The 27,878-nt window shown below is 39.2% G+C and overlaps 1 protein-coding gene across 1 annotated transcript in view; it reads right to left on the bottom strand.

Annotated features, from left to right (window-relative positions):
* The window catches only part of LOC122806876 (coiled-coil domain-containing protein 3-like), a 324,937-nt gene that overhangs the window by 91,822 nt on the left and 205,237 nt on the right, over positions 1-27,878 (bottom strand). The window contains exon 2 of the mRNA XM_044077648.1: positions 11,355-11,529. Within this exon, the coding sequence (XP_043933583.1) occupies positions 11,355-11,529 (175 nt within the window). The remainder of the gene's footprint in view (positions 1-11,354; positions 11,530-27,878) is intronic.

Consider the following 27,878-nt stretch of genomic DNA (forward strand, 5'->3'; position numbering starts at 1 on the left):
GTGTTGCACCATTTAACTAAATACTTAATTTCATTTTGAGCTATAACTGTTTACTATTTTTGTTAAACAAAACCTACCTATACTTTTTATAACTTGTAATTAATTGTTTTTAATTGTTTTTATTGTGGAGCTTTTCTCCCCGGGCCTCCGCTGAAAAAAGACCTGTGTCCATTCAGATTTTCCCGGCCAACAAATGTAAATAAATAAATAAATAATAAATATTTAGGTTAATGGGCATTAGCTATTAGAATTTTGTTTCATGAGGGAGAGTAGTCTTTGCAGTATGGAAAACTGCTCCTGAGTGAGGATAAAGTCGATGATGAACATAGTGACAGAGTGCACAAAGTGCCATGCAATCATAGGCTGGCCCACAGCCAGGACTCTTTGCATCACTGGATATGGCCTGGTCCTCTGATATGTTATGCAATACTGTAAGCAAAAGCTGAAGAGTTTCAGCCCATGAAACAGGTTATCCTTGAACCAAAGATCAGGCAACCACAGTTGTATTTAAACACAAAGTATATTTCCATGTATTAATTTATATGTTAACTTAAAAATACAGAGGACCATCTGGCACATTTTCAGCTATCAACTGGGAAATGAAAGCACATTATAAATCCAGTGGGATGCAATAAAATCAAACATAACTATCAACTGTTCATATCTTTGCAGAATGTCCAGATTTTGCCTCATAATTTTGGTCTGTTCCTCATAAAATGTATGGTTTTCTGGCAAATGATTGAGGATTAAAGTCACTAAATAAAGACATGGAGTTGTTTCAGACTTCATATCCTTCAGAAAATGCATGCAAATCCAAATCCTGTTGTTCAAGCAACGTTCTAGGCTTATAAGAGCAGTATTTAATTGTTGTCCTATATATTTGGGCTTTTGTTCCCCGAGTATTTTAGGCTTTGTGCAAATTTCTTGCACTAAGACACTTACAGGTATGAAAAGTGGTTTACAGTGTTCCTTTTATAGGTTCATTGGTTCATAGGTAGGTACTAGGCTATCGGCCCAAGGGCCTAAGTAAGCCTGGCCAACAAGGTTCCCTGGCTTGTGACCCAAGAAAGTTATTTTCCTGTGCCCCTGTCAAGCAGAGCCACCAAAGTGATCCCCGGGGTGTATTTCCTATTTCCCATCCACTCACCAAGATTTTTCTTGAAGAGTGCTAATGAGGAACTTTGCTTGACATAGATGGGTACCTTGTTCCAGAGTATGGGAAGTCTCTGGGACAGGAATCTATCCCTCCAGCATATCCTGTTTATTGTGGTGACAAGATTTAGGTCCCTAGAGTGTGTAGCTCAGAGGGATTGGGATTTCTTTAGATGTAGCATGTCCAACAGCTCTGGGTTTGACATAGCTGTATATGTTAGGCAGAGATCGGAGTAGGCAATATGCTACGGAGTAAAGCTGGAGTTTTTTGAGATGGTCAGTGTAGGGCATTTGTTTGTGGCCAGTAAACCTCTTTTGTGAGGTACTTCTGTGACCTTTCCAACTGCTGCAGATGTCTTGTAAGGTACATTCCAAAAGAGGTGTTGTACTCTATAATGGGTCTGAGTGTCGAGTAGAGGGGAAAAATTACATTTTTTTTCCTAGATGAGAACCCTTTTGTGATGAGGTTTGCCACATAGAAGGATTTCCTGACTACTGTGGCGATGTGATTATCAAAGGAGAGATTACTGTCCACCTGGGTCCCTGGGTCTCTTATCACACATTCGCCATTAAGTAGACTGCCACCTATGTGGTAGCTCATGGGTACAGAGTTTTTACCTAAGGGGATGACAATGCACTTTTTGGCATTGAGCTTGAGGCCATGGCTCTGACACCAGGCATCTGTCTCAGTGAGTCCCTTCTGTAGGATGTCCATATCATTTGGGGACTCAACTATGGATCCTAGTTTGCAGTCATCTGTGAACTTCATTAGCCAAAGGCCTTCTGTGTTAGCTTGTACTTCAGAGAAGTAGATACCAAACAGGAGAAGTGCCTGGACTGAATCCTGTGGTACTCTACTTGTCACTGGTTTGAAGTCAGATTTGGAGTCTGTAACTTTTACAGTGTGGGTTCTTTCAGTGAGCCAGTTGGCAACCCATCTTGTGATGTAGGGATTAATACCTAGTTTAGTGAGTTTAGCTATAATTCCAGAATGGAGGATGGTGTCGAAAGCCTTGGTGAGGTCACGATAGGCTGTGTGAACCACCTTACCCTTGTCTACAGCTTTGATGACTGCCTCAAAGAAGACACTCAGGTTCAGGAGGTGTGATCTGCCTTTCACAAACCCAAACTGGGTGGGGTCCAGAGTTTGGAGGTTACCAATGTCTTTGTTTATGAGTTCCATGATGATGCGTTCAATGGCCTTACAAACCAGGCTCATCAGGCTAATAGGGAGATAGTTCCCGGGATCAGTGGTGGCTCACCCTTTGCGGAGTGGAATAGCTGTTGCTGTGTGCCATTCAGTGGGCACAAAGCCTGATGTGAGACTATGATTAAACATGGTGCTTAGGTGGGGAGCTAGTTCGTTCTGAAGTTTGTGTAAAATGCAGCCTGGGATGTTGTCCAGTCCCATGGATGCTGTGTTTTTGGCTTTAGAGAGTGCAGATTTTGCCTGCGTATTTGTGATTACAGGGACTCTGCATTCTTCCTGTATAGATATGGGCCTTTTGGGGGTGAGAGGAGGGTAAAGTTAGCACTAGTTGGTTCTGTAATTTTCATGCTGTTGTGCTGTAACTCAGAGCAGATGTGGGTATTGCCATTGAGATTCTTGACATAGCTATAGAATGCTTTGTGGTTGTCCCTAGGATCAGTGGCAATTTTGTTTTCGTAGCTAGCTTTGGAGAATCTTATAAGGGATCTCAGCTTCTTACTGAGGCTGACCAGGGAACGTCTCCACTCATGGGATTTTACTCTCTTTCGCAACAGTTTCTTCCTTTTGTTATAGACTTCGTTTATGGCAGGGGACAACTAGATTGGCTTCCTTTTTTTGGAGGATAGCATCTTGGTTCTTTTTGGGATAGCACGATCCATGCACTCGTGTAAGTGCTTATAGAGTGCATCTGTGTAAGATTCATCAGTTGTAACTGTATTGTCCATCTGCATGGGTGTCATGAAGTACACCACTTCTATCTTAAGAAGCATGAAGTTGGCTTTGGAGAAATTTTTTACCATGATTTCCTTAATGGAGGGTGGGAGTGGGATGTGGATATCTAGGGTGATTAGCTTAATGTCGGATATGACCAATGAGGAGTTGACTTCAGGTGTGGAACACCGGTCACTCATGTTGGTAATGACTAGGTCTAGGATATTGTTGCTCCTGGTAGTGGTGTGGATAAATCGATCCAGGGCATTGGAATTTATGACTTCCAAAAAGTGTTGAGCGAAGGAGTTGGTACATGAGTAGTTTTCCAGTTAATGGTGGGGTAGGTGAAATTGCCCATTATTAGGCTGTTTGGTTGAACCCTAATATTTTCCAGTATATCAAGAAAAGAGGAGTGGGAATCCTGGGGCATGGTGGGGGATCTGTAGCAGCTACAATTTGGATTGCAGTTTTGCCCAGAGTTTCTTGCACTTGAATAACCTTGGATGCATTATACTGAGCAACTAGCCTGGAGGTTTGGATATCCTTAATGAATATGGACACACCTCTGTCTTTGGTGTTCCGGTCCAGGTTAGGTGGCCAAAAAGTGTGCTAGGAGTTATAGCCTGGTAATGCAGGGGTGCTCTCTAGAGCCTTGAACCAGGTCTCAGTCACTGCACAGATATCAATGTTCTCCATTTTAAGGAGTGTCTCGAGGGTGTGCATTTTGAGGTTTAGACTTCTAGCATTGAGTAGCATTACCCTCAGTTTTTGCTTGCCTGTTCCTTTTACGGTGGTGAATTTGTCATTTGAATCTTGCCTAAAAAGGCACTATACGGGCAGCAAGAGCCTTAGCCAGTATCCGGAATCCCAGCAGTGACAGGTGTAGGCCATCTCTGGCAAAGCATCATGGTCTGTTGACCATGTTGTCCAAGGCAGATAGATACTGGATCCCCTTAGAATGACACCAGAAGCTTAGCCAATTGTTGAAGTCAATCATTTTGCCCTTGTACTGCGGTATCATTCTGGGCAATGGCAGGATGCTACTCAGGGCTAGGGTCATACCTGCTTGGGCTACAAGATTGGAGAGCTCTTCCATGTCTCTTTTCATGTAGTCCAGAGAGGTACATCTCAGGTCATTCACAACAACATGCAATGACAGAGTCATATTAGTACTTGTGGAGTGACCTGAGTGCATGGGTTATGTGGCGGATCCTGGCACCCAACAGGCAGCTGACAGTAACCTTCTCCTTGTTTAGCCTGGTGAGTGGAACATCAGTGTGCCTAACTATAGAGTCACCTATGACTAGTGTGTTGGGTACGTTGTTTTGCCTTATGGGCTGTGGTTGAGTGGCACACTGAGTCTGTGGGCTATGTGTCATTTGGGTTGTGTTGGGGGGTGGAGGTTGCTTGCGTTTCTGCTTTGGAGGTCTCTGTTGCTTGAGTAGATTATTATTGAGAGCCTCCGCAAATGTTTTTGTGTTTCTATGTGTGGATTTTGGTGGTGTAGGTTTAGTTGGACTATGTGACAAGTGTGGCGTGGTGCAAGTGTTTACCTTCTTCTCTTGACTGTCAAGTTCAGTCTTGGTTGGAGAGAGCTTTACCTCCAGTTTGGCTAGATAAGTGCATCTCTCACAGGTTGTGGTGTTGGGTGGTAGGAGAAGAGGGTTGTCTGTATACATGAGGCAGTTGCTACATTGCCCCAAGATGCCCAGATTCATCAGATAGACAGGAGAGAACACTGGGAGCTGGCCCTTGGACAAGCCTGAACAAAAAACTACTTTCATCTAGACAAGTGAGGAAAGTGAGTATAAGAGCTGTTTTTCCTCTAAGCAAGTGAGAAAAGTAAGTACAAAAACTGTTTTCCTCTAGGTAATGAGGAAGGTTGAGTGCTGTAGTAATTTGTAGCTTATTTAGTGCTAACAACAAGTTCTGAACATGAATAAGCAAATTCAAGTGCTAAAACTAAGAATCTGTACCTGGATCTTGTGGTAGATAGGCTACCTATTGCTTACCACTCCCACCGATAAGCTAGAAGGCTTCCCTCCAACACAGAAAGGCTTGGGGGGCTCAGAAGCTTACAAACAGTCCTGGATACAGCAAATCTGTATCTGGACTAGACTAGTTACAGAAAAGGTGGGAAACAAGTGCAAACACAGACTTTTAAACCAGAAGGTTGAAAGTGTACAGTGAGGATCAGAAAATTTGTCCGTTCCTCACTGTAGTGTGATCTTGGAGTTGGTATATATAATTAGCGAGGGGTGTGGGAGGGCACAGCCCCCCACAAGAACAGTTTCGATGAACGGCATTTTCAATACTGTAGCCGTTCGATATTTTGAACATACGATAATATGATATAGACGCAGGCTACCTAGTGCTTACCACTTCCACTGATAAGCTAGAAGGCTTCCCTCCAACACAGAAAGGCTTAGGGGGCTCAGAAGCTTACAAACAGTCCTGGATACAGCAAATCTGTATCTGGACTTGACTAGTTACAGGAAAGGTGAGAAACAAGCGCAAACACATGCTTTTAAACTAGAAAGTTGAAAGAGATGGAAAAACTGCCCAAAGGCCAATAAATTACAATTTCTGGGCCAGAAACCACTATTGTGGTATATAGGCTACCTAGTGCTTACCAACTCCCACTGATAAACTAGAAGGTTTCCCTCCAACACAGAAGGGCTTTGGGGGCTCAGAAGCTAACAAACAGTCCTGGTTACAGCAAATCTGTATCTGGACTAGACTAGTTACAGGAAAGGCAGTAAACAAGCTTAGAAAAAAATGTTTTTGGAAAGTGGAAAGTGAGAAAGAAGAAACAGCAGAAAATTCAAAATTAAGGACCTAAGTGGCTTGCTCATCACAAATGTTCTCTCTGTATTAGGTAGAGTCAGCTAGTGACACTAGACTGGAATAGAGCTGGGATAGACCTGAACAGATGGGACTGGTAGGAGTGTCTGAAGTCAAAATATGATCTCACTGTACTTGGTTGAGTGAGCTAAGGCAATAGACCAAGGAGGAGTGTTCAAACACAAATTTACAGGAGGGGCAGGCAATTCCAAAGCCACCAAGATTAATACCAAAACAAGAACAGTGAGGGTGGGCGGAAAACTAATTGCAGAGACAGAGAGACACCACAGTATTCTATGAAACAATTAAATAGAAAAATAAATAACTACAGAGAGACACAGACACAATATTCAATGAAACAAATAGACAGAAAAATTAAATGCAGTACAATCTTTAACTCTGCAAGTTTGTACTTAACTCAACAAGTAATGCAGTTGATTGTAGGTATTTAGCAGAAGCCAAACAACTCAGATATTCAGCAGTAATAAATTCAAAGATATGTGACTCACTTATAAATACAGAAAAACCCTTTAGGTTAAGAGTTTAACACTGAATATCAATGAAGTGAAACACAACAGCCCCCACCAATTGCAGAGACAAAGAGAGACCACATTATTCTATGAAACAGAAATAGAAAAATAAATAACTACAGAGAGACACACAGACACAATACTCAATGAAACAAACAGAAAAATGAAATGCAGTACAATCGTTAACACTGCAAGTTTGTAATTAACTCAGCTAGTAATGCAGTTGATTGTAGGTATGTAGCAGAAGCCAAACAACTCATGTATTCAGCAGTAAATCATAATTATATCAAGTGGGAGTTAATAAAATTAGGCAGTCACATAATGCCAAAGTAGAGTAACACTTAAGCATTTTCACAATTAAAGAATTGAGCTTCTTTTGTTGATATGTGATGGTAATGTTTGTAATTTGAAGAAGAACATGAAGTGGGGTCAGAAATCTGTTCCTGCTACTGTTGGCAGTCCACCATGGTGGCTCAGTGGTTATTGTTTTGCTTACAGCTTCAGGATCTCAGGTCATGTCTTCACTTGTATTCACTGTCCTCCCTGTATCTTTGTAATTTTTCCTGGATGGTCCTCCCTCTCATCTTTTTTTTTCTTTATTACACTAAACTCTGTGTGTGTATACAGGCACCCACAGTCACACACATACATGCACATATAGATAAATAGATAGATGGATAATGTGGGTGTATAATGAGTGCTTGAAAGATTACTATGTCGACATCTATGTGGTCAACATACACAGGTGGCCGACTCATTCCTAAGTCTGACAATCCTTGGACAGAATAATACTTTCTTTCTCTTGGGATTATGTGATCTTGAAGTTAGTATATATATATATATATATATATATATATATATATATATATATATGCGTGTGTCTGTGTGTGTGTGTGTGTGTGTGTGTGTGTGTGTGTAGATTAGCAAGGGCCATGGAGGTGCAGAAGGGCTTGCCCCCTTGTAAAAACATTTGTTTTGAGCTTAACCTGCTCACAGAACATATGCATTATGTGGTGGTGTTCCATGTTTTGATGTAAACACATCTACTATGGGTGTTCACATATTGATCATTTGATCACTAATTGTGTGCGTGTGTGTGTGTGTGTGTGTGTGTGTGTGTGTGTGTGTGTATATTTATACACATACACCCACACATATGTGTGCACACACAAACACATATATGTGGTTGTATAGGAGTTAAGCACAACACATGTGTGTGACTCTAATAAAGTAGTAGTATTATTGCAGGTCAGTGCCTCTGTCATAACTGAGCATTTGCGCGACTGCGTGTGTGGATGAGTTCCAGCTGGTCGACAAATGTAAGTGTTTGGGCAGGGAGTTTTTATGGATCTATGTGTGTATTTTAGGGTTCGGTAAGGATTAAATCGAATATGTGTGTATGTTTGTGTATGCATGTGGTGAGAGTCAGAGCGGCATACCTCTCAACCTGGAAACATCAAAAATCTGGACAAGGCCCATGAAAAATAGGTACAAATCTGTACCCTGATTAACATCTAATTTGCATACATAATTATGTAACCCCACCCGCTCTAATGGAATTGTGGGATACCAACTTTCAAACGCAAACTGAAGAACAGACAACCAAAATATGGCACTGCACCAGAGTCCCCCTGCCGCCATTCCAATGTCCCATTACCTGGTGATTTCTCCCCATTTACCATAAACACTAATGTGTGCATATTGCTTTACTTCTACAATGATTATTTGGATTTTATTTTAACATTTTGCAGCACAACAATGCATAAAACACTAACAGACATCTGCTAAACAAAGCAATACTGTCTCACAGTGAAAATAGACTTGGTATTAAAAATTCTCTGCCCTTGAAACTCACATTCATTGAAACAACATTGAAACCCCCACACCACATCCAAAGAAAATGCATCTGGCCATTGGTGGATAAAGATTACCTTTGGGCTGTTTTCAAATCATTGGCCCCTTGCACATAAAAGAAGAAACATACATGTGTTATTTTCTTTGATACACCTTCCTGACTTTATCAAATTATATTCCTTGTATAATACAGCATACTTGTTAGACAGAGCACATTTTAAATTTATTGTTTGAACATTTTTCCAGTAGACTGTACCGTAGGCAATGAAACAAAATGCATGAACCAATAATGACAAAACTGCCCAATTCAGAACATTTCCATCATAAAAGTCTACTTCCACACCCACACTATAAACAGAATGACAGCAGTGTAAGCCATAGGCATCTTGCACAGCTTTTTGCACTTATTTTCAACTTCAGTTTTTTTGGGGGGGGGTCAAAAACCAGGGACACATTTTAAACATTGCTTGTATAATTTTGGAAAATTGCTAGAATAAAATGTGTTACCACGATGCATGTCACTAGCAAGTCTTGAACCCAGGATATGCACTACAGTCAGAGCAACATACCACTATGCCAAATCAGCAGTCCCCTAAAAAATATGAAGACTGAAACGTAATGGCTATCATGTAGTAAATTCATTTTTCACTTCTCACCATAGCTCTCAACCTCTTAGCTCAAAAAACCTGGACAAAGCCAATAATGGGGGAATACAAATTCAGTTCTCACTTCTTACTCACCATAGCTCTCAGCTCTTAGCACAAAAACCTGGCCAAACAACAAAGTCAATAATGGGGAATACAAATTCTGTTCACTTCTCACCATAGGCTTAGCTCTCAACTCTTAGCACAAAAAATCTAGAGAAAGCTCAGAAATGGTGGTGGCTAGGGACTTTAGGCTGAAAGGTACAGGGTTTGAGCCTGAATACCTCTAGCCACCAGGTGTATTACATGAGGGCATTTTCACTCACATACACACACACACACACACACACACACACACACACACACACACACACACACACACACACACACACACACACACACACACACACACACACACACACACACACACACACACCTACCTTACTTGAGAGAGTCCAAAGATTCCCCCAACGATAATTGGGAGCCTAATGGTTAAGGTGTTTGCCTTACAAACACAAGGTGCAGGGTTTGAGTCTCACAAGGGTTAATTGCCTAGGCTTAAAAATGGCTTTCAAGGGCAGTTAGCTTAGTACTAACCTATGAACCTATGAATCCACTTCACTTGATTTCCCCGATGAAATGAACTGTTAACATGGCTGATAGCCCTGACGGAGCTGATATCATCATGCATGTGATGACATTAGCTCGGTTTTGTGTAGTGGTAGTGTTATGAAAATGGCTTTTTTAAGTCAAGTTGTACATTAGGGTTAGGGGCAGGGGCAGAGTTAGGTTAACATGCATTACTATAGTGGAGCATTGGTGTGAAACCAGTATCAAAAGCCATAGGAAGAACTGTTCTAATGCTGATATACTTCTCTCCCACAAAAAGGTTCAGATATACTTAAAATATGAAAGATTATTCACTGACTAAAATCAGTCATATGAAGGAAATGGTTTGTAGATACATCTTTATCATTTGCCAAGCTGGAAACTTCCAAAATGCCAGAGCTAGGTGTGGCCTATAGCACTGAAGACAGAAGCACTGAGAAGTGAAGGGGATACCTAAGGACATCAACAACAGTGTGTATCTAAAACAAGAATGTGTGAAACTCCAAATGACCACCTTGCAAACTTTACATATGAAATCAGAGAAGTGTTTGCTAGGTTTATCTTTATTTGAACCCCCTGACCCCATATTTGGTTCATCGCCTCAAACGTTTAGTCAAATACAAAAAAAAATGGCAATATGATTGTAGTAATTGTGTGCCACCAAAACCAAAAGTGTATTATATAAAGTATATGTTCATGGTATAGTTTCTGTTACTGAGCCTGTGTGCTTTAGTAATTCTAGCATTGTACTTTCACATTTTCATAGATGAGTAAAGTTATTTTCATCTTATTCTGTTTGGCATACTATAGTTTTGTAATGAAGCATGAGCACAAACCTTGATTGGTACTCCATGTCAGATGACCCAGCCATGGTTTCATGTGTGTCATACAGGCTCCCCATTGGTTAACAGTCCCTCACAGGTGCAAATCACCAGAGTCAAGCAACAAAATAAAGTCACAAAGTAAAATACATCACAGGTGGTCCTGAATCTAGTGACTGCAGAAAATTAGACACTACAGAGCACTTCATTTTTCTGACACTGGGGTTCTTAATCAAATATTGTGGACATCAACACTAAACTCTGACGTGCATCCTAGACAAACAAAGCAGCCTGGGAAGGATTTTTCATGCAAAGGGCAGCAGAACTGGCCCCTGTCATTGTTACTTCGACTTTAGGTGCAGTTGGAAGGACAGTGAGATGGCTATAATGTTACCAAATTTTAACGGTTTCCATGTAATACTGTCCAACAGTGGTCCATCTATCACAGTGCAGTGCCTTATTTTTATTAGGACAACTGCAGCCCAACTTTAAGCCTTACATTCAAGCCAAGATGCCACATATTTTTTTAAGGTTTCTAATTTAGTAAGTCCAAGCGTGGAGCATGGTTAGCATAAAGGGTTAAGCTCATTACCTCTAAGATACACAGTATAAGGTTTGATTCTAACCTCTGGCTATTAGTTAGTCTAGTAATAGTTTGTAAACTAGTAGTCTAGTATTTAGCCATGAGCCTATGCACTGCCCCTACAACAACTGACTGGGATCTGAGGAATATGACTTTTGATTCAGTTTTACTGTTACAGTTTGTACTACAAGAATTGGAGAGACAAGTCACCTTGTTCTGACTAGTTAGAAAAAACTGACACAAACAAGTTTGTGGCTCTGATTTAATGGAAACAGGAAGAAAAACAATCAGGTTATTTTTCTTTTCTCATTAGATTTACTTTTTTTAATCTTAGGACTAACTCCTGTGCCTGTACACAGTGAGGCAGTAGACCTGGTTGATTAGTAAATGTCTTACCCTGGTGTCTTCCTGTGCCTCCCACTCAGGAGTGTAGGTATGTATCAAGGTGTCAGATGAACAGTTGGAAAACTGGAAGAGACTTGAGAACATGCGCCAGTTTTCTGGAGTGTCTGGGAAGATTGGATCCTGGAAGTTGATGCCATGAGGGAGAATGTTATAATTTTCATCCATCCTACAGTGAGAACAAATAAAAAATGGTTCAATAATATACACATAAGACTTTATTAATGGTATTTCCCTACTGGCAACATTGCCTCCAACCGGGCATAACCCTTAGAAGAAAAGTAAGCAACAAGTAAATGTTCAGTGTTTCATTGAATAATGATGTATTTAAAATAAGACAGTGTGTGCAACAGCTAGAAACCCAGTGCAGATTCAGGATGGTCATCTGGTACAGTGAGTAACACAGGTCTGCATTATATTCTGCATACTATAACGTAACAGGAAACCGATGGACAGAGCTTTAGAAAGTAACACCTTTCCCTTTCATTCACAACTCAGGCAGTCTGTGATGCTCCTGGTGAAAGAAATCATGTATAAAATATGGTTTACATTTAAAACCGTAAATTGCATTGGTTCGAATGCTCATATGAGTGACTCAGAACCACGAAACTGACAATGTCGACAAACGTACATGTTCGAAAAACAGCAAATCGAACAGGAGATTCGCTGTTTTTCGAACATGAAAGTCGAAGAAAAGAAAACAAAGTGTAAATCAGGGAGGCAAGCCCCCCTGCACCCCCATGTGGGGGGCAGCACCCCCTATTTTATTATTCTAACTCCGAGATTGCACTACAGTGGGGAAAGGAACCATTTCCCGATCCCCACTAGAGTGCAATCCACCCCTGAATGTCGAATGTGCAATGAGCGAATATCACTGTGTATTCGCTCATTGCACATTCAAACCTTTTTCCGTTCGACGTTTGCAAACCCTGCAAACTGCCTTTCGGAAATGTTCTGTTCACCCTTCTGCAATACGTGGTTTTAAAGGTAAACCTAAAATACACGTGACACTTTATTAAAAGTAGTAACATCACGTCAGCTGCTTGCCCTATTATGGAGAGATTGGATGCATGAGAAAAAGAAAACATTCTCTGTTCTAGAAGAGCTGGGCACTGTCCTCAAACACAGCATACATAACGTCATCTCCTTTACATTTAACATAAATGGTTTTGTACCCTGCCTAGAAGCTATGCAGCAAATAAAATACAAGCACTCTGTTCCTACAGCCATGTACACATTCATACTCCCCATTTCATATACAAGAACTGTATACATAACATATCCTTCTCAGTGTGTCAAACAAATTAAGTGCAGGAAATATATAAATTAGCACCTGTATATAAGTAAGGTAAGTAGTTAACGACATTTGCAAGTTGCAATGTAAATAACCAGTGCAAACTGGCTTATAGTCAGTATTTGTAATTCCAACTTGCTGAAGCACATTAGCTCGAACTAGCATTTGGTCAAATTTTCCTTAATCACTTGTTTGTCGCCTGATACTGTGTATACTATAGCATCTTAAGAATTTCTGGTAGGTTCAAGGCTGGTGCACATCAGAGACAGAGCGAAATAAGGGTTACATTGCCTGTCAGTAATCCCTCTTTATGCAAAGACAGAGATTAATAAAATTAAAGGGGGTGGGTGGGAAGTGAAGTCCTTCCCAGGTGGAGTACACAAAAAGGCTTACTCCACACCACAAAATATGCTTCCTATATACTGCAGTCATGCATACAGTACCAACTTTACAAGAAAGCAAATACTCAAGGTGTCATTTACAAGTTCCTGTGACTGAGGAAGTGTGGTATGAGTGCATTTGTATGTAACGTACCTTGTGGATCTGCGTAATAAGCAAATTCTTTCTGAAACAATATGTTTAAAAATGTGGCAATCACACCTGTCAACCACTTAGAGCAAGAAATCTGGGCAAAGTGTGACATAATGGGGGGGGGGCAACGTCCCAAAAATAGGGACAGATTTTAAATATTGCTCTTATAAACTTAGAAAGTTGCTAGAATAACAGGATTTGTCTTAGTATGCATTTTTTCTGAAGGCTATGAAGTCTGAAACTCAATGTATGTCATTATTTAGTGACTTTAATCCTTAGATAATCCCAACAATTTGTCAAAAAACTCCACAATTTTTTATGTGGAACAGACCAAAAATATGAGGCAAAAATGTGGACATTCTGTGAAAATCTGTACAGCTGTGAAGTATGGTGGCATTTTAAAATCTAGAGTAACTTTCTTTTTTGAACTTGCTGGGGTAGAGTGTTACAAAGAGTAAGCATGGGGGGGGGGTAAATATATTCCAGGCTGCAGTATCTTCAAGACTTTGGAAACTTTTAGGACCACTTGCAGCTGGAGCAAAGATAATGTGTGCAGGAAATAAGGGGTTAACAAATCCATCATTAATCCACGACTCCATCTGATTTAATGATTTATATGATAAAACACTTCCTAGAGGACAGCTATGACTTGCCAGCCTGAGTAATCTCTTCTTTTGAAACACAAGTTCTTAAAACAGACTAATTTAAAAACTGTTTTTATTAAAAGAGTAGATTTTTTTCTGACTTTTTCAAAGAAAGAAGAAAGGAAGATGTATTATGCTTTATTCAGAAGACCTGTTGTTACCTTTCTCCAAGAATCGGTGACACCGAATGTGGTTATAAAAAGTAGCTGGTTTATGAGTGGCTTCCACCAGACAAATGTATGTTCATGATCTTATGACTACAATTGTGTGTGTGGCAAGCAGAAGATTCATTATTTCTGGGACATCCATTTTGAGGAATCAGGGCAGATCTCAGTGTAGAGATGTAATATTATCTACCCTGTTAGCTCTAGAAACCTGGACAGAGTCAAAAATAGTGGGTGGCCAAGGGACCAAAAATAGGAACAGATTTTAAATATTGCTCTTATAAAGTTAGAAAGTTGCTAGAATAACAGGTTTTGCATTAACATGCATTTTCTGAATGGTATGAAGCCTGAAACTCACGTCTGTTGTTATTTAATGATTTCAATCCGCCAATATTTTCCAAATGACCAAAAATGTTTTGAGGAATGCACCAAAAATATGAACAAAAAATCTGGGCATTCTGAGATAATTTGGACAGCTGAGAGGTATTGGTTAAGAAATCTACTGTGGAGTTTTGTACCAAATGCTAGAGATGGTCATCTCCTGCAGAAAGGCATTAGTAAAGGACACTGCATGCCTATGTTTTATAGCTGAATGATGTATGAAGTTCTTCATGGCTTTATACATATTAGAGCAGAAGCATAGCTGCCTCAACCACCAGTGCTGTGTACCAGCCCTATGAATTAAAAGGGGGAAAAAGGACTTCTGCAACCCAGTACCACAGTACCCAATCTACATGCCCCCAGCTCTTAAAAAAAAAATGATTTCTACTTGTATAACAACTAAGTGGCCAAACACACCCTCACCATGCCCCAGCTTTTCAGGTCCCATTGCTGTGCCCTGCCCCTGACACTCCTCCCTTTCTTATTTTAAACTGTATTAACTGCTAACTACAAATGTAACAAATAGTCACTGCAGCTAATAGTACCATGCCTGCATGGAGTGCTACAGTTTAGACCACCCATGGAGCTATGCAGTGCTTAGTTTTGACCACAAATGCAATACTAGCTTTAAAAAAAACAGTATTGCATTAAAGAACAATCAGGATGATGGATGGTTGATTGTGTCTCCTAACACTTTGTACCTGGGATAGTTGCCCCTCTCCCCCTGCCCTAACTACATTCCTGCATATTAGTCTTGGTCTTGTGCAGGGTAACCCCATGATTATCTGTTCCAAATCATTGTCTCTAATATATTTGTATATTTGTTTGTGATAACAGCTGGCAGTTCTAACCCTTATAACTGTTCACAGTATCACTTCTTTTCTATCACTTATTTTCCATATCACAAAATAAAATAAAGTCCCTGATTTATGGCAAGATAAGCAAGCAATATTTAGGAGCAGAAACACAGATACTAGTAAAAAAGACATAAGAATTTTGTATGTCATCTGGACAGATGCCTTTCATACTTTTCAAACTTTAAGATTACTAGGAAAATATATTTTTCAACCATATGGAAGGGACTGGCATTCTACGTCAGCTCAAGCCACAGCTGATTGAATTCCAGTAACTCTCAGCCAGGGACTTAAACAGCTACAGCTCTATCCGATCAGCTGCTCATGGTCGAACTTGAATGTGAGCGGGAAGGGTGCTTGTAGGTTATGGGAGGGAACAGGGAATAGAGCAGGGGCTTTAAGGTTAGAGAGTGGGATCAGGACTTTAGCTTTAGGGAGGGGAAAGAATTTTAAGTTTAGGGAGAGATGGGAGATTTTAGGGTTTGGCACTGGGTAGGAGTTTTTAGAGGTAGGATAAGTGTTGTGGATGGGATAGTTAACATTATGGGAGACAAGTTAGTGGGAGTTAGAGCACTTGCTGAAATGAGGGAGTGGCAGTGACGATGTGCGTCTCTAGTAAATGTGTCTCAAGCACTTGTAGCAAACCCATGAGAGACAATATGCCGCTTTCTCTGAATGCTCTGTCCATAACTCACTAGAAAAGAATGCATCAAAAGCACACTAACAATCTTCTTCAAAATTAAAAATTCTGTAGATTCTTGATAACAAAGAATTCTAAAGCTTACCAAATACAGGGGCATTTTGTTTAATTACACTGTTCAGTACATATTCCTGACTTCAATAAATTGACATTACTTGTCTTTATGCAGCAGAAACAGCCCCCACATATTTACATTAAGGTTCACTGTCTGAACTTCTTTCTTTGCATTGGCGCTAAAATGGCTAAATAGCAAGCACTTTCTATATGACTTGTATATACATTTTTTAAGGTCACTACTACAATACTGTTACAAGAAGAACATTTCAAGTAATTGGTGAAAAAAACTTATGTTTGCTTGCTTGCTTGTTTGTTTTGTTTCTTTGTCGCAGCTGTTTACTGGTAAGGCAGCAGTTGCTGAGTAGACTTGTGATTTTTTAATTAAGGCAAATAACATGAATATTCCCAAACATACGCACAGGAGAGTGCACAAAAGTAGTGTCTCAAGGAAACACAGCTGTGTACACGTACAGGAAGAAAGTGAATAGGAAGTGTGATGTGAGCCATACTCTACTGGTTTACATTTTTTAACTGATTGCCAGTTTTTGCACATGCAGTTTGCATGTAAAAGTTATTTTTTAACCTGAAAATGATTATATATAACAAGGTAGCTGGGGGTAGGGGGGTACTTGCAGCCGATGTGCCATAAGTTGGCCACCTCTGTTGCAGTTTCTTTATAATTCCCATCCCAGCACTCTACTGCTACATCAGCCAGCATTCAGCAGTGATAAATGCTTGTTTTTATTTCTTTTAGTTTTAGTATTTCATTTAGTTTTGATTACTGTGTTCCATTCATTTCACTGAGATGTTGCAACTGTGTATGTTGTATTGTGAGTAGGTTTTTCATAGGTTACATACCTGTTTTTATTTATTTATTTGAATTTGATTACCGGGATAATGTACTGATCCAAAAGGACTCATTCATTTCAGTGAATATCCAGGCACTGCCAACATTGTACAGATACAGAAAACCATTCTTTTCAAGACAATAAAAGAAAGTGATAAATATAGAAGAATCATTATACTAATGTTTCTGAGATGTCTATGAATTGATTGTCTTTTAGGTGATTTCTAGTGTAGTTCTTTGCTAAATTCTGACTCTTTTAGCAGCTTCGGGTACCTTTGTCTTAAACAAGTAATGCAGAGCAGGTTGTAGTCAAAATTGTTAAGTGTCTCAAGGCAAGATAAGCATATTCCTGGAAACTACAAATGGGCCAGGAATATGACAGGGGTCTTTATGTTTCTCAGATTAATTAACTCCCTAGACAGGATGCGGAACAAATGCGCACAATTATATCCTCTAGCTGCCTTCCACTTTAATAACATCTCTGTTAAACAAATTAAACTCTTATTCTTAAAACTAAATTCTTCTGTTATCATGTTTAGCAATCTACATTCCACTTTCCTTAGGCTTTCAACTGAAAAAAAAATGCAAAACCACTCAGAAACATTTTTAGTTTATCACTCATAACTGGCACAGTTCCATCATCATCCAAACATTCTATTAATATTCGACTACCGAAAGACTTCTGTCCTACTGAACTTAGAGTTCGGGCATATCTCTAACTTGTGTCCTGCTGCAAAACATTTTGAAACATTAATTTGTACGTAATTAAGTATGGCTGCTTTTGTGACCAGCACCATGGCTTTAGAAACTCCTGTAGCACCACTATAGTTCTAATTAATACCACTGACACAATCTACAGCAATATGAAGGAAAGACTTCTCTGTCCTTGTGTTTCCATTGATATAACTAGAGCCTTTGAGACCATTAACCATCCTCCTTCAAAAGCTCCGAAAAATAATTTTGGTGATAAAATAATTCTCTGGTTCTAAAACTACCTAAAGGACATAACCTTTGAAATTTATGTCAATAACTCATTCTTGGATAGTGAGAAGATTAACACCAAAGTTCCTCAAAGCCCCTTGCTGGCTCCCCTACTCCACTTCTTTTTCATCAATGATATTGCATTAGGCTTACCTGGCCTTAGCTTTATAGTGTATACAGATGATATGATAGGCTGCAGTAGAACTCCTCACACCCTTCAATCTAAGCTTCAGACAGGCTTCTCACAATTGTCTACTTGGCTTTGTAACAAAAAAACTCATTTGAAATCAAAGAAAAGCAATGTAATGCTTTTCTCTACCCCACAGAAACTTGCTACCTGTCCACGTCTAATTACCAGACAGTAAAGGAATTTGAATTCTAAATGCTATGCAGCAGAAGTGACTTGGCCTTACCCTAAGTCCATCCCTTAACCTTTCACACTGGCAATCTCATCACTAAAGAGTTATCCAGTAACCTCCTATCATGTACTGCATCTGCAGCTGTAGCCAAAAATGTTGTAATTCCAAAATTAGAATACAGCCCATCACTGCTTTCCATCCACTCATCCCACAAACTGCAAACTGCAGAAAACGTGTACACTAAGTATGCATCATTGTGACCTATTGAATGGTTGCAACTGGTTACCCATTACACATATAGCTACTTTACTCCTTTGCACTTTGATATTTAAAATCTGTCATCTAGGTTAGTGACCCCTGTAAAAAGATTACTTCCAACTAAAGAGCTAAACTACTTACTAAGAAGCAGTCAGAATGATTGGCTCCTACTAAGAAGACTTAAATTCAAAACTTTAATAGGCGAAAGAACTTTCTCCAGATCATAGAAGGTTACTAGGCTATCAACCTGGAGGTCATTTCAAGCCTAGCCATTTCATCCCAAAGTAATACTATAAATACTCTAGCCAATACCCAGGATTGTATTCATCAATGGCTGCCCATGTTCAGAAAGATTGTGGCCCTACTCCGGTAAAAAATTACAATGCCCCATCCACTCATCCAGGTTCCTTTTGAGCAGTGTCATAGAGGTGCTCTGCTTCACATGAATTGGCAGCCTATTCAAAGATGTGGTAGTCACTGGGAGACAAATCTGTCCCTCCAGCATGTCCTGCTCAACTTGCAAGCCATATTTAGGTCCCTGGAATGAGTAGCTCTAATCCTGTTTGATTTAAGGATGTGCACCAAATTCATTAGATTTGTGTCAAAGATTCCTCTGTAAGCCAGGCACAAATCTCCCCTAAGAAGTCTATACAGTACTGAGTATAGTGACAGGCACTTCAGTCGGTCTATATAAGGCACATTCTGGAGTCCCTTGATCCTCTTAGTCAGAAACCTCTGAGGTCTCTCCAATTGCTGCAGGTTCTTTGTATATAAGGGGTGTTATACTCAATTATGGGTCTGATTAGTGATGAGTATAGAGGACTTATAACCTCCTTTGCTCCAGAGGTAATGCTTTTGTTAATCAAGTCTGCTATATAGAAAGCCTTCCTTACTACAGTAGACACATGGTGGTCAAAGTTAAGGTCACAGTCGACTTATGATCCCAGATCTCTTACCACTTCAGATGTACATAGGGTATTGTTGTTAATTTGATAGCATGAAGGGACATTGTTTTTACCAAAGAGAATGATGATGCATTTCTTTGCATTCATTTTGAGACCGTGACTAAAACACCAGTCGTTGGTCTATGTAAGACCCTCCTGAAGTATACTGACATAATTTGGGGATTCAGTAATTGCACCCAGTTTGCAGTCATCTGCAAACTTGATAAGCCACAGCCCCTCAGTTTTGGCCTGAATTGAGAAGTATACATGCTAGTGACAGGTCTGCTGGCTGATGTAGAGTCAGTCACCCACTTTGATAGTGTGCGACTGATTTTTGAGCCATTTGGTAACTTCTCTTAAAACAAAAGGGTTTACATTCAATTTGCTAAGTGTATCGGTAATGCCTGAGTGTGGGATTGTGTCAAAGAGATTTGTCAAGTCCAGGTATGCTGTGGGCACAGATTTTCCCTTGTCAATGGCCCTTGTCACATTTTTGAAGAAATCCACCAGGTTTAATAGGCAGGATCTGCCCTGGACAAAGCCGAATTGGGTTGGATCCAGAGTTTGGAGGTCACCTATGTCTTTATTTATGAGGTCCATGATGATATGTTCCATGGCTTTACAGATGAGACTGGCCAGGCTTATGGACATGTAATTACCTGGGTCTGTTGCTAAGCCATCTTTGTGGAGGGGAATAACTGTTGCTTTTCTTCATTCTGCAGGAACAAAGCCAATGGTTAGACTGTGATTGAATAGGGTACTTAATGGCGATGCTAGTTCATGTTTTATATTGTTTTGAAGACAGCCTGGGATCCCATCTGGTCCCATAGAGGCTGTGCTTTTTTGCCTCAGACAAGGCTTTAATGACCTGCCCTTCAGATGATGCTAGCTCATGTTTTAGATTGTTTTGAAGACAGCCTGGGATCCCATCTGGTCCCATAGAGGCTGTGTTTTTTTTGCCTTAGACAAGGCTTTAATGACCTGCTCTTCAGATATGTAGGGTAGTGGTTGGGGCAAGGTTTGTGATAGGTTTGGAGGGGATAAGGGAGTGAAATTATCACCAAATCTGTTCACTAGCAGATTTGCTATCTCTGTGAGATCAGTGTATGTGATACCGTTAATCACTAGTTCAGCACATGCTTGGGTCCTACCTTTTAAGCCATGTAAGTAGCTGTAAAAGGCCTTATGATTATCCTTTGCTGTGGTTGTTAAGTTTTTTTCAAAGTTACACTTAGAGGATTTGACATGTTGTCTTACTTGCGTCTTGAGCCTGAGGAGGGTGCTTTTCCATTGTTATGGCCTCGTCTTAGTTTTCTTAGATGGCAACTTTTTGCATTTGCTGTAAATTTTTGTAAAATTTGTTTATGCTGGATATCCACTAGAGCAGCCTTTTTTTTTTTTACTTGGGACTCTGTCTCTGATTCTCTCTGCAACAGCTGAGTCTGTAAACTTATATAAGTGATTGTACAGTGCTTTAGTGTAGTTATCACTTCTAGCTGGGGATGGAGCTGGGAATGCATTTATACCTTCTCCTAGGAGGGTATAGTTTGCTTTGATGAAGTTTTTTAGTCTGACATTGACCTTTGTAAGTTTTGGTGTTAGTGCCAGTTCAAAGGCGACTGATTTGTGGTCAGATTTAACTAATGAGGGTCAGACAGTTGCAGTGGTACATTTGTTTGTCATGTTAGTGAGGACCAGATCTAGTATGTTTGTTCCTCTTGTTGGGTTTTGAACAATTTGTTCCAGGGCATTTGAGTTAACATAGTTCAGGAACTTTAGTACTAGTGAATTTGGGCTAGAGTAGGTTTCCCAGTTGATGGTGGGAAATTGAAATCCCCCATGACCAGAGTATTTGGCAATATTTGGTTTGACTCTAGTTTGGTCAAGTAGGCCTTGTGTGCATCATGATCCATGGAGGGGATCTATAACTAGCTATGACTTGAATGGGGGTCTTACCCACAGTAATCTGAACTTGGAGTAATTCCATGGAGTTGTCCAATCTAACTAGTCGGGAGTTGAATTCTCTAATATAGCTAGAAACACTCCCTCCTCTGGTTTTTATATATTCAGGACCTGCACAACAGAACCATCTCCCAACTGATATTTTAAATAACAGAAATGCAAAGCATTATTAAGTGAATACTTACACAATGAAGTGAAATACACCTACTTTCATGATGCCAGCTAAAAGATTATGTATTCATACATCTTGGACATTAATTCAATGTACACTTATTAATCTCTCATCAGCTTAGAATACTCCTCGACTATGTGTAAATATGTATACACTGCTTTTATTATTTCAAAACTGTAAATGCTTTGCTCTTTATTACACATTATTTTTCCCATAGTATAACAGAGTCATACAATAATTTCTTGTACTACCTTAGTGTTTACTCTACACTTCTAGTGCTAACAACATCTGGCTCTAATTTCCAACTTTGTTGTGTTAGAAGTACCTGAGTTGTGACTAAAAAGGGTCTGTAGATCTGCTCACTAACCTGATTAACAAATTGCAAAGAAAGAAAGAGCTGCAATCAGCCTTATCTAGAGTATATTTTTAGTCTGACATCCATTTTTAGTGATAAACTCAGCTTCCAGTTTGCTGGATGTCATCCCTCTCTACTGTACAGATTTTTACCTCATATTTTTAGTCTGTTTCTCATAAAATTTGTGATCTTCTGGCAAATCATTGAGGACGGAAATAACTAAATTATGATAGACATTTTAGTTTTAGACTTCATTGCCTTCAGAAAATACATGATAATACCAAACCTGTTATTCTAGTAATTTAGTAACTTTCTAAGTTTGTAAAAACAATATTAAAAAAAAAATGGTCTTGGTTCCCATATTAATGTTGGCTTTGTACAGATTTCTTGTCCAAGAGGTTGATAGGTATGCTGGTGATTCTCTTTTCTTTTTGTTAATTTTATTATTATTATTCTGTTTGTTAAATTTAATTTTACAGGGGTTATATATGTGAAGGAAGTCGAGATATAAGCATGTATTTTCTGTGTGCATAGGTTCATACTAAGCTAACTGCCCTTGCGAGCCATTTTAAGCCTAGCCAATTATCCCTTGGGAGACTCAAACCCTGCACCTTGTGTTTGTAAGGCAAACACTTTAACCATTAGGCCACCATCGCAGTGTTATTTTTTGTTGCTGTGAATGACACTGAGTTGCAATCACATATTATATAGTTAGAATATTGAGGAAAGGCTGTTGATGCATACAAAGTGGTGATAAACGTGCAAACATCTATATTCTGAACTACATAAACCTTTCATCACACCACTTCATCTGTGTGCATTGTTATTACATGACAAATCTGTTTGTGGAATAACACTTGGACCTACACCTACAGTCATATATCATGGTACTGCTTACACCTACAATCATATAACATGGCACCTACAGTCATATAGCATGATACTGCTTACACCTACAGTCATATATCATTGTATCTAAAGTCATACATCATGGTACTGGTTACACCTACAGTCGTATATCATGGTACTTACAGTTATATATCATGGTAATGCTTACGCCTACGTTCATATATCATGGTAATGCTGACACCTACAGCCATATATCATGGTACTTACAATCATATATCACGGTACTGCTTACATCTACAGTCACATATCATGGTACTTACAATCCTATATCATGGTACCGGTTACACCTACAGTCATATATCATGGTAATTACAGTTATATATCATGGTAATGCTTACACCTACAGTCATATATCATGGTAATGCTGACACCTACAGCCATATATCATGGTACTTACAATCATATATCATGGTACCTACAGTCATATAACATGGCACGGCTTCACAGTCTGGCTTTTGCTAAGGCTAATTTCTCTTGTGTTGACCAGGCCATGTGCATAATATCAACAGCCCACTTCCTATCCTGCCTGGTGGTGCTCATCTGCTACCTAACTTTTGTGATGGGTGGGGTTCCCAGTAGGCATTCATGTCTCCTGCTGTAAAATGTAACCACAAACCACAACCACCCAAGCTGCTACTGCTACTCCGCCTAACATGACTGCAGTCTTTAGTCCTTTGGTTTGTGGTTCTTCAGCCATTGGTCAAAAAACATATGAACTGACTGTTGTACTGACACAGATTAGTGTCAGCAGCCTTAAAATAAACATCAAATCACAAAATGGCTGTTCCATTAGTCTGTGCACTTTCATAGAGGAAACTGAAGGAATCTGCCAGGTTATCTGTAAATAGTATCTTTTCATCAACAAACAGACCAGATTGTAGCAGGGATGTTTTATTTTTTTTTTTTCAGATAAATAAACATCTTTAAACACTTTCTGACAAAAGAGTCAAACAATGTCACTCTTTGATACTTGCATTCAGTGGTTTAATATAACATGAATGTCTGCTCAAAATGCTAAACACGTGTAAAGTTAAAACCCTCAAGGGAATAATTGGGAAAGTACTAAAGTTAAACTATGAGAAGAGATCTGTACATCCTGTACAGATCTGTCTGTATCCTAGTTTTCTTAAGCAAATCATTTAATGACATTAAAGAAGCTGAACTCTATCTCTTCAAAAATGGTAATTGGGAAATATAGTAAAGTTAGCCATTTAATGATTCTGTCTTGAAAACACAGTGAAAATAAATGTGCATGGTAACGCACCTAAAAAACATCATGCAGCATTCTGAACAGTAAGTGTAAAAACTTAAACTCTGGAAACACAATCAGGCCTAAGATTTCCAGTCAATAACTCAATATAAAATACAGGTCAGAGCAGTAAAGAGTAGGACCAACCGAGGTGAATTCAGTGATTCAGGAGGCAAGGAAATGTAGCAGAATAAACCAGTAGTATGTAGCCTTTCGTATATCAATGGCAGTGTTTATTGGGAATATTCTGTGGTTTGAGAATGTTAGCAGATATATAGCCCACCTGAGAAAATACAACAGAGTAACAAAAATTGCTCATGTTAGTGGGGCAATTGTTTATTTTTATATTTTGTCAGTCATTTTATCCCACTAGTCATGGGAGAAAAGTTTAATATTGTGATAACATTGTGCATGTAACCTAAGTGGAATCCCATAACACACTTCAGTGAATGAATGTTCATACCAGTGACAAGTAAGGAGAAACACGTTAACAAACTGAATGCCAAGTTTCTCAGGGCAAAATAACAATATTTTTGCAACCCCTAGCTGGGTTTATGATGAGTCTTTACATTTTCAAATAAACCAGCACCTTGTGAGGAAGTCAAAAGTGGAAAATAGAATGTGGGTGATTACATAAAGATTTGAAGCCATGATTTACAGAAAAGGTGGCAAAACCCAGTCATACGTTTGTGTAGGGGATGAGTTAACCTGGAATAAAATGATGGACTACTAGATATCTGGCTTACAGAAATTGGGTGAAAATTGTGTTTTATTTATTTCACTTCATAACATGGTACCTTAAATGATACAATTTATCATTTTTAGTTAGGTCAGCAGTACAGTAAGCATATAACAGTACAGAACATTGCCTGGCACAGGGTGTCAAGCCTCAAAAAAGAGATTATATGGGCTTTAGCTAGAATGAACAGACTTCAGTCCATTTCTTTTTTTTTTTTCTTCAATATCTTTGTTTCTGATTTCTGCTCTGATGTATAGGAATTTGAAGGTCACCAGCTGGTCCTCAGATCAAGTAAAATAAAGGCAGGATAAGCACAAGGCCTGGCACATTGATTCATCCAGAAAGCCAGAACCTGAACCAATTCATCTGTCCTGCTGTTCTTAGGGTTGCCACCTTTTCAAATGGCCAAAGTGGGACATTTTCGGTACAAACATCAGATTTTACAGTCCGACACATACCCACAGTCAGTACAAAGGATAGAACTTAACTTTTTTTGCCTAAATAAAAGGTTATTCTTGTAGCATTTTAGTTGCTTATTCTGTTTCTTATAACATTTAGGTATTTTAAATACAGAATAACTGTTTTATGCAACTATTACATAAAATAGAGGAAATAATTTTGTCCTAAAATCTCAGGACATTTGCCATGTTTAATATTTTTTGTCAGGACACAACTGCCCAAAGAGGGACTGTCCCTCACAAAGTGGGACAGGTGGTAACCCTAGCTGTTCTATCAAATGCAGCTGTAAGAAAATCATTTTCTTACAAACTCTAGGTAGTGTCACTAGTTACATTATTGTCATCATGAGGCCCATGTCCATCAGAGAAGTCTGAGTGCACATCTGCAGCAGATGAGTATCCAGATGGTATTGTTTGTCACAAGTGTGACTCAGTCTATTGAAACCTAAACACTCTCTCTCACACACACTAAATATCAAGCATTCTCACCTCAAGGAATGGATAAAAAATGTGTCATAAATTCACAGCAGCAAGAAAAATGTTACAATAATATTACATCAATACCACAGAAACAGCATGAGGTAAAAGATTGTTTATCTGTGTATTTGAGTTTCTTTAAATGCCTTCTGTAGTCATGCATACACTGTATCCTTTGGCTACATACCAGACAGGAACTATCAGGCAGTTGCCAATTACTTGCAGAACAGAAAAAGGAATGCAGCAAATAAACATGTGAAGATACTGCCCTGGATGAGTTGGGTGTCAGTTACTGAGGCTTTGCAGAAGGTTAGCATCTGATCTCATTACTGGCAGGGGGTATCCTCTGAACTTAGTGTTGTATAAATTTAGGAAAACAGGAGCAGATGTTTCATGGTGGATGGGTGTTCTTCCTTGATGATGTCAGGGCTAATTTGGAAAGAAATCCCAGAGTCTTCTTATTTGAGCAGTTCCACTCATGAGGCACAAGAACTTTAGCCAGCCGTCTGGGTTCTCTTTCATCTCACAGTGCTACTCAGGCATTGCGTGTGAACTTGGAACTCCCTTCACAGCAATGGGCTAGCAAAACTAGTGTGTGTCAAACAAACGAAATAAGGAGGCTTCACAAAAACACTTTCATTGTTTGGAATGCACGTTACATAATTGCACATAATATTAAGCCAATTTTATTTCAAAATATACTTCTCCCTTTGATGTTTAACTCAGGCCTTCTTGTCATCACGCTGAGCACAGTGATAACAAGAAAGGTGAAAGTAAATCTTTCACAGTTGTCATATTCAGCAGTGATGATATTTAATAGTTCAGATTTGGCTATCATTTCACTGATAGGTTAAGGGTGCTTTTGCTAAGATGATGTTTACCAAATTTATAAACTTATAAATGCTCTTGATAAATCCAAGATGTATTACAACTCATAATTTTAATGTTTTATTTCTCTATTGATGGTTTTAATTATTAATATTGCTTAGAAAATGGGCGTATAAGCCAATGATATTGGTCATTCAACATTTCACAGAACTGAATTAATGTACAGGGAGAGTCACTAAAAATGTGTGTGTCATCTTAGGCCATGAAATCAATGTGCTAGCAGAAGAAAAATTGGTTTCTTACTGAGCACATGGGTATCCAATACATATAGTTAAAAACACATCAATTAAGAAGTCGAATCAAACTAGTATCAATCTTTGATAAAAAAACACTACAGAGCAGGTGACAAATTAAAAACCATGGTGCCAAGCGTGCAGCTTTAATTAGCCAATGTGTGAGTGTGACCAGTGGCTTTAAACAGAGCACAGACACAGAAAAGGAGCATGCTGGTTAATGTTACTCTGTTAAACTGTTTGACAGCAGACATCACAATAGCTATGCCAGTGAAATACAAAGTTCATTCAGAAAGTTAAAAGCTTCTCCAGGAGCAGTTGGCTTACACTACTGCACAAACCAGATAGTAAACCAAATACTTTTATAGAAACTTTCAGTCAGTCTACACAACTACTCACACTGAAAAAAAAGCAGACAGCTTCTACAAAGTTTAAAGTGCACATTTCACTGAGCACATCAGGGTCTGTGCAGTACTGTACATCAAGTGCTTCTATAGAAATTTTCTAAAAAAAGTTTACATTTCAGTAGGCATATAGCAGAAACAAGTTTTATTCAACTGACTTTACAAAGTGGTATCAAACACTTTACTGACTTATTTCAAAGCCTACATAACCTGAACCATTTACAGAAAACAGTGTACAACATGTAATACCAAACCTTTTGTGTAACCAGTATAGCCTGATTTTTTTCAACACTGCTTCTCTTTCAGCACTGCCTTAATTGCTATGAAACATGGCTTTCCATTTTGTTATGAATGATCTTCTTCTTTCGGCTTTTCCCGGTTAGGGGTTGCCACAGCGGATCATCTGTCCGCTCATGATTTGCAGTGGAGTTTTACAGTGTCGAGTTGCCAGCCCGGCACCTAACCTTCCACGGAAGGCACACACACGCATGCCATCCAATCCATCTACACTTAATTGAATTCATTAATCATGATTATTCTGTTTTCTTATTTCTTAGTGGTAATGGTGAGGGTTAGGATTCAAGAAAAACTGCTACAGCTAAATGAGGTAGTTTAATAGAACACAAAACATGTGATTCAGTGACATGATTATGTGCAC

This window comes from Protopterus annectens, chromosome 7.part0 (assembly GCF_019279795.1).
Source record: "Protopterus annectens isolate FY-2018-M chromosome 7.part0, PAN1.0, whole genome shotgun sequence".
In the NCBI taxonomy this organism is placed as follows: domain Eukaryota; kingdom Metazoa; phylum Chordata; order Ceratodontiformes; family Protopteridae; genus Protopterus; species Protopterus annectens.